Source organism: Vulpes lagopus, chromosome 19 (genome assembly GCF_018345385.1).
Source record: "Vulpes lagopus strain Blue_001 chromosome 19, ASM1834538v1, whole genome shotgun sequence".
Lineage (NCBI taxonomy): Eukaryota > Metazoa > Chordata > Mammalia > Carnivora > Canidae > Vulpes > Vulpes lagopus.
In genome coordinates this window covers 6,121,216-6,134,089 of record NC_054842.1, presented here as the reverse complement: position 1 = coordinate 6,134,089, position 12,874 = coordinate 6,121,216, and the positions used below count along the sequence as shown (strand labels likewise).

The 12,874-nt window shown below is 40.6% G+C and overlaps 1 protein-coding gene across 23 annotated transcripts in view; it reads right to left on the bottom strand.

Moving 5' to 3' along the window:
- Positions 1 to 12,874, bottom strand: part of ARPP21 (cAMP regulated phosphoprotein 21) — a 155,117-nt gene that overhangs the window by 62,754 nt on the left and 79,489 nt on the right. For 10 of the 23 annotated variants that reach the window (XM_041734333.1, XM_041734339.1, XM_041734341.1 and 7 more), the window contains 2 exons: positions 9,595 to 9,827; positions 2,036 to 2,266 (listed from right to left, as the gene is read on the bottom strand). In XM_041734333.1, coding sequence (XP_041590267.1) covers positions 2,036 to 2,266; positions 9,595 to 9,827 — 464 coding nt within the window. Of the gene's footprint in view, positions 1 to 2,035; positions 2,267 to 3,044; positions 3,127 to 9,594; positions 9,828 to 12,874 lie in introns of those variants that run through there. The other 13 variants (XM_041734338.1, XM_041734340.1, XM_041734342.1 and 10 more) reach the window with 5 other exon arrangements.

Sequence of the window (12,874 nt, the reverse complement as noted above, 5' to 3'; positions counted from 1 at the left end):
ATATTTTCAATTTACAAAAATAAACACATTCTAGGAAAAAAGAAACATCATTCACCTTACATCCTACCACTCAGTCATGTTATACAGAATATTAATACATTTTCCTTCTGATCTTGGGATATTTTATTTGTCAAATCAGAGATGTGTATACAGAGAAGCTGTTCAACAATGTTGTTAGATCCTTTTCCTCAGTTAGGATCCTGCTTCAAAAGAGATATTTTGATAACAGCTCTAAGTGAGCGGGTCCAATAAATAAGAATTAGGACTGGGTACCAGAAAGCACTTTATTTCTTTTTCTATTATAAGCAAGATTATGCATGATAATATACACATAACACACGCACAACCATTATATCATTACAAATCATATTTCTTCATTATGCCCTAAAAAATACTATTAAGCTTTTCTGAAACACAGCAATTTTGCTTAAAACAAATGACTCAAAACTAATGTTTGTGTGTGCTCTTGTCTGCAAGCCCTCTGTCTCAATTAAAAGTGAAGGGATTTAAGCCAACAGAGTCAGACCATACTTCTATCAGTGCCCAGAGTAATGACTATAATCCTGGTTTTCTTTTAATTTCCTTTTAGTGCTTACAATGATCCAAATAAAATAAAAGCAATCTAATATTCTCCTTAGAAGTATCTATTTTGAAAGCTTTCAAATGGTTTTCAATAAAATGATTATGCCTTCTTTTCCCTCAAGCTTACGGCATTTTCAAAATGTCTCAATCAAACACCATGCCTTGAGAATGTGCCATATGTTTTCGTGAAAATGTAGCAATTATTCAAGTAACTATTTTACTATCATTCTCATGTTTCTCTGAATTTCCTAATTACTAGTAGTGCTATATACGTGAGAAGATTGAGTCAGATTGCTTTTATGAGATTCTCATTCACTTTTGCATTTTCAAGTTTAGCTAATCACAGAAATACCCTGGAATCATCAAAACCAAACCTTAGATATATTTTGAGACAATTCAATTTTTTTTCCAATTACTTATAAGGGCTTCCAAAGAGGCGACTAGTCAATGTCAAGCCTTATAACCCTAGGTTTCCTACCACGGCACTACTGATATTTTGGGCTGGATAATTCCTGTTGCAAGGGGCTGTCCTGTGCATAGTAGGATGTTTAGCAGCATCTGGGGCCTCTACCTTCTTAGATGCCATTAGCAGCCCCCTCCTCCCTCAGTCATGATAGTAAAATGTTGGTGGATATTGCCAAATAGCCTTGGAGGTGTGGGCACAATTGCCCCTGGTTGAGAAGTTTCCCCCATGAGGCAGATGCTTATTAGTCTATTTACCCCCTATTTACTGATTCTTTGGAATCAGTGTGGAAGTTAACTGACCACTGGAGAAATGAAAAAATGAAGACCCATTCATCATGAAAATATGATCATCATGAAGTCACCATTTTCTAAAACCTCCAATTTTCCAAACCTCACCAAAAAAGTCTAGTCTTAGAATCCCTAAAATAAGTAAGAATTTGCTCCCTATGTCCTATTTGTCACTGTCATTCCTTATTCCCCAGCTAGAACTGGGTGAAGTTCTAAAGCAAGAAAGCAGCTTCAATAGGTAAGAATCTGCTTGTGTGTCCCAATCGATATCTCAAGTTTGTGAAATATTGGATGCAAAAACACTTTTGATATTTGGGTAATAACAGGCTAATCTGGGATTTAGTCTGAGAAACACAGTATTTTAATTAGTATTTCCCAGATCATCACTCTATGTCTCTGGTCTTAGCTCCGAGGAATACATGAGACACACCATGGTCAAGACAAAGAGGACAGAGAGAAGAGTGGATATTTCTGGGAAGAATCTATACTAATAACTACATATCAATATTGATATCATTAAAGAGATAGAGATTACAGCTATAGATATGCTCTTCCTAAATCAAGACCCTATACACTGGTTCATGCACCTAGCTCTTTTGCTCAGGAACTTAAAGAAAATTTGCTGATGAATTTATAAGCTCAAACACAAAAACAGAACTCTAATCTTGAGTCCCTGCCATAGCAGAGGTAAAGAACTAACCTGTATGCGGATTCAGAAGGATGCTTCCCGGTGGGATGCCTGTTGCAGCCTCAAGTGGAAGGAGGATGTAGCTGGTGCTGGGGGCTGCTTGGCCCCCTGCTCCACTCTCCGGGTAGGGCACACAGCTGGGAGAGCCAGCGGACACGCTGGCAGCCAGGGGTGTGCTCTGCAGGGGGGCGTGGGTGCGGGGCAGAGACCCCGAAGAGCCCGTGCTGCTGTTAGACTCAGAGCCTGCCACAGAGAAAAGGAACAGAAAATCATCCAACACAGAGAGCTCCCGATCTAAATGCTTAGTTTACATAATCCATCCTTAAAGAATGAGAGGTGAATACAGCAGGACCAGGGCAACATTTGGGGCTCACATTTTATTGAGATATCTGCAACATATGTTTCTGATGTGTTGATTTCCTAGGAAAAGGGAGGTTAAGAATGAGCACTCTCCTTCAGCCTCTCACATGTCCTTAGGATGGTCCTTTGGTACCCTAAAGGTGCCGACTCAGTGCCTGGAGATGCCCAGGAGTTATTAAAGCCAGGGGGCTGTCTCATTGGAGTTAGGAGAATAAAATGCGAGGTGGGTATTAAAGAGATTGTAGTTTAAGAAAGAGTCTAAGAATGTGCTGATCATGGGCATAGCTCTAAGTAAGGTGCTGGTCCTCTAACATCCATAAAGCTGCATTTTAAAGGGGCACGGCCCAAAATAATCTTTTCCCCTCAGATGTGAGTAGAAGAACTGGGTCACTCCTGCTGAGGGTGTTTAAGGTATGTATTTCACATAAATCTTATGAATATGCCCAAGCGGCAGACCCTAAAAGGGCTTGGCCTTAACAAGAATGCTGCATCATTGTTTAGATGACACAGAAGAGTAAAATCATGGGGAGGTTTGTAGACTGTATATTTTGTAAATATGTAGGTAATTGGGTTCCAAGGTGGAATCTAACCCAACCGTCCCCTTCTCCCTCTACTGTGGACAAAGAAACACCTGTTATATCCCACGTCCATTAGGCTGTACCTGCCCTTCACCACCACCAGGGCCAAGCAGCTCCAGCACCGTTGACCATCGCTGTCCTGGGCACTGAATATTAACCAGAGCACTGGAGAGAAAATGCACCAAGTGACATTTTGCTATCAGTGAATTCTAACTAACAGATGATCTGGGTGATACCATAGGTTGCAATAAGAATTTTAAAAACTATTTGTTACCCCACAACCAACAATCGATGTCATTAAAAATGCATTCTTCTGTGTCATTAAAGGGAAATCATATATCAGAAAGAGTTAACATTGTTTTCAAGATCCTAAAATGTGTCCTTGAGTTAAACTGGAGACCTTTAAAAATAAGTGATAGGAATGCAGTATGTAATTGCAAAGAAGAAGGGCCACTGGAGAGTTTAGAGGAGGACATAGTTTTCCAGGAGGAGGACAGTGATATTTATAAAGCACTTAGTATGTGTGAGCACCTGGACACACTGTGATAATAAGTACTATTACTGGCTACACAGATAGGGAAGTTGAAGGATAGAGAAATCCAATAACTAAAGCCAACCATATAGCTATGGACAGAGAGGGATGTGATCTGGGTAGGCTGATCTAGGTTTAACTGTGACCCAACACTGCCTCCTGAAAGCAATCATATGCATATGCAGGGACTGCCATGAATGTTCTCAGCTGGGAATCTTCTCTGCTTTTCCCGAGACTTGATTATTAATAATGATAAAGCTATAAGTTAACTCAGGATGTACCAATCTGGTTTAGAACGCTGGTGGGTTCTGAGTAATGTATGGGAGAAAAATAAAGAATCTAAAAGGAGATCTGAAAATGCTAAGAGTAGTTTTGAGAGTGTATCGCTGACACTATGCCCCCAACATGGAAGCCCCGGTGCAAATGGTAGAGTGTGTTTGTGGACTCACCCCATGTGATCTGATGCTACATACCAAGTCTGACACTAGTGTGGAGGGAAAAACAACAACAGTAATAAACGATAACAAAACTTCCAGGCTGCAGACAATGAAGTTCAATCAAAATAGGTTCAGCCCACCTCTGGGCTGAGGGGTCAGACAGCAGTGGGAAAGGGTCGGGACTAAGTAGGCATGTCCTGAGTAATTCGAGGTGTCAGCTGGTGCTGGCATGGGGTGTCAAGAGAGGGGACTGATGTACACAGCTGATGTGCCACTCTGGGAAAACCCAGAGTGTTTTTTTCTTTTTGGCTTTCAGAAAGTTGCTATGCATCACTGATGTGCAATGTCATGTCCTTCTATCAACTGGAGAAAAGCAGTACCTTCAACAGGAACAATGAGAAAGTGGGGTGCAAAGACAATGTAAAGAACCTGATTCCACAGGTTAAAAGGATAGAAAGGAGACAAATTTAGCTTAAACTCTCAACACTTGCAAAGATGGAGACAGTGAACCCTCATTAGGGGGGTGGCTCAGCAATCACCATGCAGCCAGGGTTAGTAACTGGCCTTTTTTGGCTGGCTTACAACCAACTTTGAACAGCCTGTAAGCATCAGTCTGTGTTCTACATATAGCCAGTGTTACTTCAGTGTTACTGAAGATCTTGATCAAAAAAATGGATGCTAGCAATGGTGATGAAACGCACAGGATTAGAAGTGTTCAAAAAATAAATAAATAAAAAAAAAGAAACTGATATTTGAGAACTTTACTGCTTTAGGTGTTGAGAGGCAAAGTGTGTCCAGTCACCTTTTCTCAGGGACGTAAATGTTAACAATGGCAAATATTTAAACAGTATGTCTACATGACAAGCACTGTGCTCATCACTATGTGAATTACCTGGTCTCATTTTCACAGCAACCTCATTTTGAAAATGAGAACTGATCCTCAGAGATGTTAAGTAAATTTCCCAAATATACTTCACGTATGGCAGAGTCTGCATTCAGACCCAGGCAACAGGACCTCATGGACCACACCCTATGCTCAGAATCATTTGAGTGACTTGCAGGTAGGGCCAGGGTCCTGACCAGGACTATGCCAAGTTCTAGGAGATACTGCTCCGAAGTGGAAGCTTGACTTTTAGGGGCAGCTGGTGGAAGGTGATGACTGATGGTGGACTCTGGTGAACACTCAAAAGAAAGATAGGAAAGGGAAAAGGGGAAAATGGGGGGAAAGTTGTATAAAAGATTGCAAGGCAAAGCAAAACTGAAAACTGGTCAGAGAGGAAGGGTGTGGGCAGATTCCCTTGGAGTAGGGAGCACCCACTCCCCAGGGAGGAAGCATCCTTTTAGTTCTTGTTTGGCCACTGACTACTTTTTTTTTTTTTTTTTTTTTAAGATTTGTCTATTTATTTGAGAGAGAGAGAGATTGTGGAGGGGAGAAATAGGGAGGGGGAGAGTGAAACTCAAGCAAACTCTGCACTGAGCCTGGAGCCCAATATGGGGCTCCATCTCACAACTGAGATCACAACCTGAATCAAAACCAAGAGTCGGATGCTTAACTGACTGCATCCCCCAGGTGCCTGACTACTTCTTCAGACCTTTGTATCCTCTTTTGTAAAATATAAGTCACTGGACTAAACGGTGAGTAGCTATGAGGACAATGGCCTTAAAGTTCCTCTCAGCTTGACCAACCTTTGGATTGGCTTCTTTCAGAGGATTGTCCCTCTACCTCCCTTTTCTTAGAGCATTTCTGCCCCTTCAGGGTGTAAATCTTCCACTAGCCGCTTACCCATTTTACAATCAGGTATGTCTTTCTTACAGATTCAGGGGCCATCTCTTTCAAATGTAATAATCAAGAGAGCAAGTGCTTTTGTCTGCCGGTTTCTGTGGGAGGGTAGAAAGAATCCTGACTTTGATAAGTTCCATTTAGCAAGGATGATTTCATTGAACTTACCAACCCCTGTTTCCTTGCCCCAGTGCTTTTCCAGTGGTTCACTCCAGCACTTAAAACTCCCCTGCAATTCACTGTACAGGGTGGAGTTCAGTCTTTCTCTCCTTGCAATAGTTTTGACCCTGACTGCAATAGTCATGAATAGAGCCTTCTTTATCTGTTCCTTTGGTCCGATGCAATTCTTCTTTTATAAGGACCCTGAACTATAAGTAGTTTTTCCTGAATTAATAATTCAAGAAAATGTTTCTAGATTCAGGGGTCAGAGAATTCAGTATCATGACTGAAAGCTTCTGAAATTTCAAGGAGAAAGAAATTGCATCCAGTCTGCATTAGCGCTGAATGAAACTAAATATGAAGAAGAGGAAGTGATAGAGAGATGAGGTGTCTTGCACTGCCTCTAAAAGTACTCTGGAATGTAGATGAGGAAGGTGACAACAACAAGGATACACTAGGATCCTGAAAACAAAATACCACACCATGTAAAATTACTAAAACAAATCATAAGGATATCTTATCTCTCCAGAGCAGTTGTTCTCAAAGTATGATTTGAAAACAAGCAATCTGTGCTTTCATAAGTCCTTCAGGTGATTCTGGTGCAGTTAAAGTCGAGAACCCCTGGTGTGGAGATCGAGAGAGAGGACTATAGTAAAGTAATGTCCTCTGGCCAGGGTGGAAAGAAATAGATGTCTACTCATTTTCTAACCTCATTGCTATGACCAAGAAGCAGCAGAGGGTACAGTACAAGCACTGTTTCTGTCCTCTCCACATCCAGGAGGATATCATGACAAAATGACGCAGTCTACCTCTGTAGCTGTGCACTGGACATCTGGTAGGTGATTGTCACTAAGCTCAGTGTTGGGGATACATGAAGGGAAAGACAGCCCAGGCCTTCGGAGCATGTGCTTATAGGTTCAGACTTCAGCAATAAGCTCTTTATAAAATGTAGGAAAACATGTTCCCACCTGGAGAGAGTCTCATCATTATCTATTTAAAGCTTGAACCTATGTAATTAGAGGAGGAGAAGGGTAACTTAAATGTCACAACTCCAGGCTTGGTTTCTGAAAGGTCAAAAAAAAGTTTGCAATTCCAGTGTGAATAATGAGACAAAAAATTAAAAACTTGCGCTGTTCTGAAGATCCATGACAGCAAAACTGACAGCTTTGCTTCATAAAACCATCCTGGGAAATTGTAAGTTTGTTTTGACATTCTATCTTGATCGCCTTTAATTTTTTTTTTCTTTCGGTTCCTGCACCTTGACAAGCTTTCAAAAGGAGACACTTAGATTAAAAAGGAAAAAAAAAAAATGTCTGAGGCACTTACAATTTCTAATCATTCTTCAAAGAACATGGCATTTTAGCGTTCTTGAAGTGTTTTAAATGTTTCCAAAGAGCTTTTCTTTGGAAGTGATTGGGGGTGGTGTATGGAGAATGATGATTAGTTTAAAAATCTTAAGAGTTCTTTTGGTGTGCTGGAATTTTTAAGTGCACCGTTTAAGGTCCTTGGTTTTTGCATTTAAAGATTTAAAACTATTTAACCTTTCTTAGTTTACAGGAGCTCAAGTGCACCACAGTGGGTTTTCTTGACTTCAGTTGCTGCAATAATGGGATATAAGAGCAATTAATTAGAGTAAGAAATCAAGAATTCAGCAAGTGGTGATATAACAGAAGGCAGAAGGCAGTGTGAGCCCACCTGAATCTCTCCAAGGAGCAGGAAATATGTATATACAGTAGTGGCTGTGACTAAATGCTATTAATTTTCTGCCTGTGTAGGGAAACACGAGATAATTTCTTAGGAACATGTTCAGCAACACAATTATGTTAAACCATTAGCATAATGAGCCTAGATTTCAGAGTGCCCCCTAGTGTGAGTGTGAAGCTTGGCTAGGAAAGTATCCAACAGTTAGGGCAACCCATGTCTAATCTCTGGTTGGTGTTAGCCATTCACATTCCCCTCCCAGTATGTGCGACGTCCAGGGCATGTCGATGAATCACAGCTCTCAACCCCCACCCTAGGCAAAGCCAAAACCAAACAGAAACATTACAAATCATAATCACAAACTAAAGTTCATGGAGAACTACTGAATGGTCACCTGTTACCTTCCTGGGATTCTAGGAGATATTTTGACTGAGACCATTTGTAAATAATTTGAAAACGATGGTGAGGGATTCTTGGGAGACAGAGGAGCTAGGAATGGCAGACCTGTTGAGGATTTTTGGACTCACATGAACCCCATGATATTAATGCTTCCATCAGTTTAAAGTTGTTTCTAGGTCATGGTCCTAACTTGAACTACCTACCTCAAAAAGATCACTATTCACTTAGAAGAAAACACAAGGTAAAAAAGGAGAGAGAGAGAGAGAGAGAGAGAGAGAGAGAGAGAGATGCCTGCACCTGGCTACTTGGAACTCTAAGCCTTTCTGAGGCTTTCCTTTTCTGCAAAGCAGGGATGGAAGCATTGAGTAACAGTAATAAAGATAAACATGAACTCATGTTTATGGAGGGCTTATAACCTACTTTAATTGCTCGGTGTATATTAACTTCACAATAACCTTGCCTTATAGGGACTACAGTTATTCCCATTTCTCAGATGAGAAAACTGAGACACAAATAGGTTAAATAACTTGCCCATAATTATACTAACAGCATACCAAAGCAGCAACCCAAACTATTAATATTGTAATTATCTTACAGTGTGGTTTTAAGAAACCAATCACAGTATTAAATTTTTTTAAAAAATAGCTAACTTTTGTTAAAAAGTTATCATGTGCAGGTGCTTTTTTTTTTTTTTTTTTTTTTTTAATTTTTATTTATTTATGATAGTCACAGAGAGAGAGAGAGAGGCAGAGACACAGGCGGAGGGAGAAGCAGGCTCCATGCACCGGGAGCCTGATGTGGGATTCGATCCCGGGTCTCCAGGATCGCGCCCTGGGCCAAAGGCAGGCGCCAAACCGCTGCGCCACCCAGGGATCCCGTGCAGGTGCTTTTGTAACCATTTGTATATAAATAATTGAATTTAAACATATAATAGTTTGTTGACGGGGAGTAACGTCATATTGTATTATAACCTACATTTCATAGTATCAAAGTTGAAATGACATAGGGTCACTTATGTCAAGAAGTTTTTAAATGGAGTCAGGAGAACATTGAGGAGATGGGCATTAGACTTGTCCTCACCTGCAGAACTGTGAGCTTTTGAACTGGACCAGACTGCAAATATGCCAAAGACCCAGCCCAAGCACCTGCAACATGCTTCAGTAAGAGACAGCTTAGTGATAGCCTTTGAAAACAATTATACTCCATCAAGAACAGCATTGTGCCATTAACACCAACAAAAAATTCTTTGTAAATAGCATATACAAGAGTTCTCTTTTTGCTTCAAAAACCTCTGACTTCTGCTCCCAGGTGGGACTATTTGGGTTGCTACCCGTATCTGTGTACCTTGAATTGTAATGCTTTCATTCCAAATAAATGCTATTGCTCAGTTATTGACTCCTGACAATTTCAGATTGACAACAGATAAGGAAGCTGAAGATTAGAGACCTAGGCACACAGCTAGCAAAAGACAGGATTGGTATTTAAATTGCATGCCCTAACGCCCCCAGGTATCCCAGCAATTAATATCACCATCATTAATTAACTGGAAGCAAAGGGAATAATGACCATACCAGTTGGGTGGAATCTAGAAAATACAATAGGACATAAACCCATTCAGTACTAACTACCTGCTTTGGACAATTTCCCGGTACTCCTCGTACTGGATGTGCTGTCACCCCTGGTCAGCACCGTGATGCCCCCAAAACTTGCCGTCTTGGTCATGGTGGGCTTGAGATTGCGATTGGAGCTGTCAGAGTCTGTGCTGCTCCAGGCCCTCTGGTGGTCCGACCACTTTAGCTCATTCTCCGAGCTGCTCTGTCGACTCCCAGAGGTTCTCCCGGAGCCATCTCTGTTGCCTCTGGAGCACAGCCACCGGAAAGATGCACAGGGATAGTGTTACCTTCCATGAGCAGCATGAACATAGGGTGGGACCTTTCTTGGAAGAGCCATCTCCCCAAGACCCTTCTTCCAACCCTTCCCATGAAGCCTGTTGCCTTACAAACAGTGCCACATATACTTCATTGATGTGCAGATGGATAACATATCACATATAATATGCATGTTTATAAACAGAAAAACCAAACCTGGAAATATCACACCATCCCTCTGCCAGTGAAGGAGAAACAGGTAGGAAAAAACATGGTATAAAATACAGTGGTTAACTTCTTTTGTGGAGAGGAGAAGAGGATAAATTTTCCTGACCTAAGTCAACAATGAATCAATGTTTGGGAACAAATAGGATCTCAAATGATTCTAGAAGCAACTCCCACTGAAGACAAGCTTTGTCTGTCCCTTTAGCATTAAATAATTGGGACCATGGGAAGATGCACACAGAACCAGTGAAGCCATTTGTTATTTTCTAACATTATGAGATGTCTACCTGAATTCATTAGGGCTTTGACAGCACAGAAATCACAGAAATTATTCCGTTAGCCTAGGGTGAGAGTTTTGCCCAGTGAGTTTAACCTTCTTGGGCAGAGGAAAGCATCTTTTAATCCTTTTCACATAGTAAAACTTGTGATAATAACAACACCAATATAAACACTACACTGACATGACAATTTCTGAGAGGATCGATGGAAATGACAAAGCTCCACAGGTGAAAGAACACACTGGTTCAAAATTCAAATTGAAAAAGAGTGAATGTATTGGAAGAGATCCAGTAAGCAGAAGTGAATTCTGAAGACACCAGAATATCTCTATGTTGGACACAAAAAATCACATGTGTTTTATAGAGAAAGTTGATGAAATTTGCATTTTCATTGGTTTCCAATCTGCTTAAAGAAGAACTTAGTGAATATTTTCAAAGCTTTTCCTGCAGTTAGAAATAAGACATGATGAAAATACTCTAAGATTATTCTCATGGCTTACAACTAAGTAAAGGGCAACATAAATCATGGGCAATAGATACAACCTCTAATTTCATGATCACTAAGCAATGTGGCATGCTCAAGTCTTGATCCAAATCTCACAGATGTGGTCAGTAGCTTTGTTAAAAATATTCTTCTAAAGACAACAGTAGACCCTGGAGATGTTAGGAGTTCACACATGTGATTGAAATGCTCACCAACCAAATTATATGGAAGGTACACAGAACATTTTAAGTCTTGTTTCAACTTTACTTAATCAACGTTTTTTCTGTTTTATAAGAACTTAAGATGGTAAATAGATCCAAGAGATAATAAAAATGAAATGGCTCATCTGTGATAGGAACTTTGTAAAATGAGGGGAGGACAGCAAACTCACAAAACAAAAAGCACTCAGTGCCCTGCTGTCCTGCATCAATATTTTCTTATATTCTCTCTGTTAACACCTCAGGGCTTGCTGGGCTTAGAAAGAGGATCTAAAAAGAGACCACATTGTGAGTAGATAGAATCACACACCCACCAATGGCCAGGTGGCTTGAGTTCTTAAAACTTCTCTTAAATTCAATAAAGCCAGAGGAGGTAGGGTAGAGGGAAGAAACAGCCTTTTCTAGGGTGTTGTGTTCCATTCCTGATTATTTTCTTTTTTTTTTAAGATTTTATTTATTTATTCATGAGAGACACACACACAGAGAGAGAGAGAGAGAGAGAGAGGGAGAGAGAGAGAGAAGCAGAGACAAAGGCAGAGCGAGACGAAAGCTCCATTCAGGGAGCCTGATGTAGAACTCAATCCCAGGACCCCGGGATCATGCCCTGGGCTGAAGGCAAACGCTCAACTGCTGAGCCACCCAGGCGTCCCTGATTGTTCTCCTTTCAAGTTCCAAATTCAACTTTATTCTTTTTGCATTTAATTCTGATTAATTTGACTTGTTTTTGATTAAAGGCTGGCAAAAATCATTATTCAGCAACTATGAATGCACCAGGGATGTGACAATAGTCACACTTGTAGCTAATTTGGAATACTGCATATAGGAAAAGATTTGGGATAGTCCTTAGCCTCAGCATATAGGATGCCTCAGAAGGGGGCTCTCCATATGCAGGTGATGATCATGAACTATGCTTGAGTTTCCCTCTCCCTATGTACCTCTGTGGGAGGACATGCCAGTGTGGCTGAGCCTGTCTGCAAAGGAGTATCTATCGCTATCCTTGGGTGCAAAGTAGTGTGCTGGAGTTGGCAGGCTTCACTCTGGCACTGGGTAACTCCTCTAGACTTGTGCCACTTGCTAAGCCAATAAGGCAAACTAAGATTTCCTTAACTTTTTCTACCTCTACTCCACCAATTCAAAACAGCATCCCAAATTAAGAGCTGTCAAAATTCCCAAAAGAGGGAATTTAGGTTGCTGCTTTAGAGTTAACATTAATGAGATTTATAATAATGCATCTAATTCTGATTTATGGATCCCCATTTATACACTGAAACAATCCTTTACAGCTCCATCTACTGATTATTCACCTTAGCACCCACAAGACGAGGTCCAGAATTGAGTTTCATATCTATTTGGGAGTAGAAGCATAGACTTCATAGACAAGCATAACCACAAGGGCCTACCTATCTCCTAAGCCAACTCTTGTTCTTTTCCTACTAGAAACCAGAAAGACAATAATAATGAAGTGTCTGCTCATCAAGAGAAGTTGGCCCTGGTGTATGTAATGAAAATTTGATCCCAGAGTAGTCATAAAGCATATACTCTCCAAGTTCTATTTCTCTGCTGATTAATATAAATAATATTTATTTTCCTTCATATCTGCACATGGTTTTGTTTTGTTTGCTTTTTACCAATTTAGATATGATGTATGCTTTGAGTTGCTTTTACCATTATGCAGATGTCTTTGTGCTAACTCATCTTCCTGAGTTTCTGTTTGGTGACTTGGTGGGTGATGCACTCATATTAGAGTTGACTGATCTGAGTAGGTGGTAACTCTGGCTAGGGACCAGATTTGGGCCTGTGTAAAACCAAGTGGCCTACTATAGGGGCAAGAA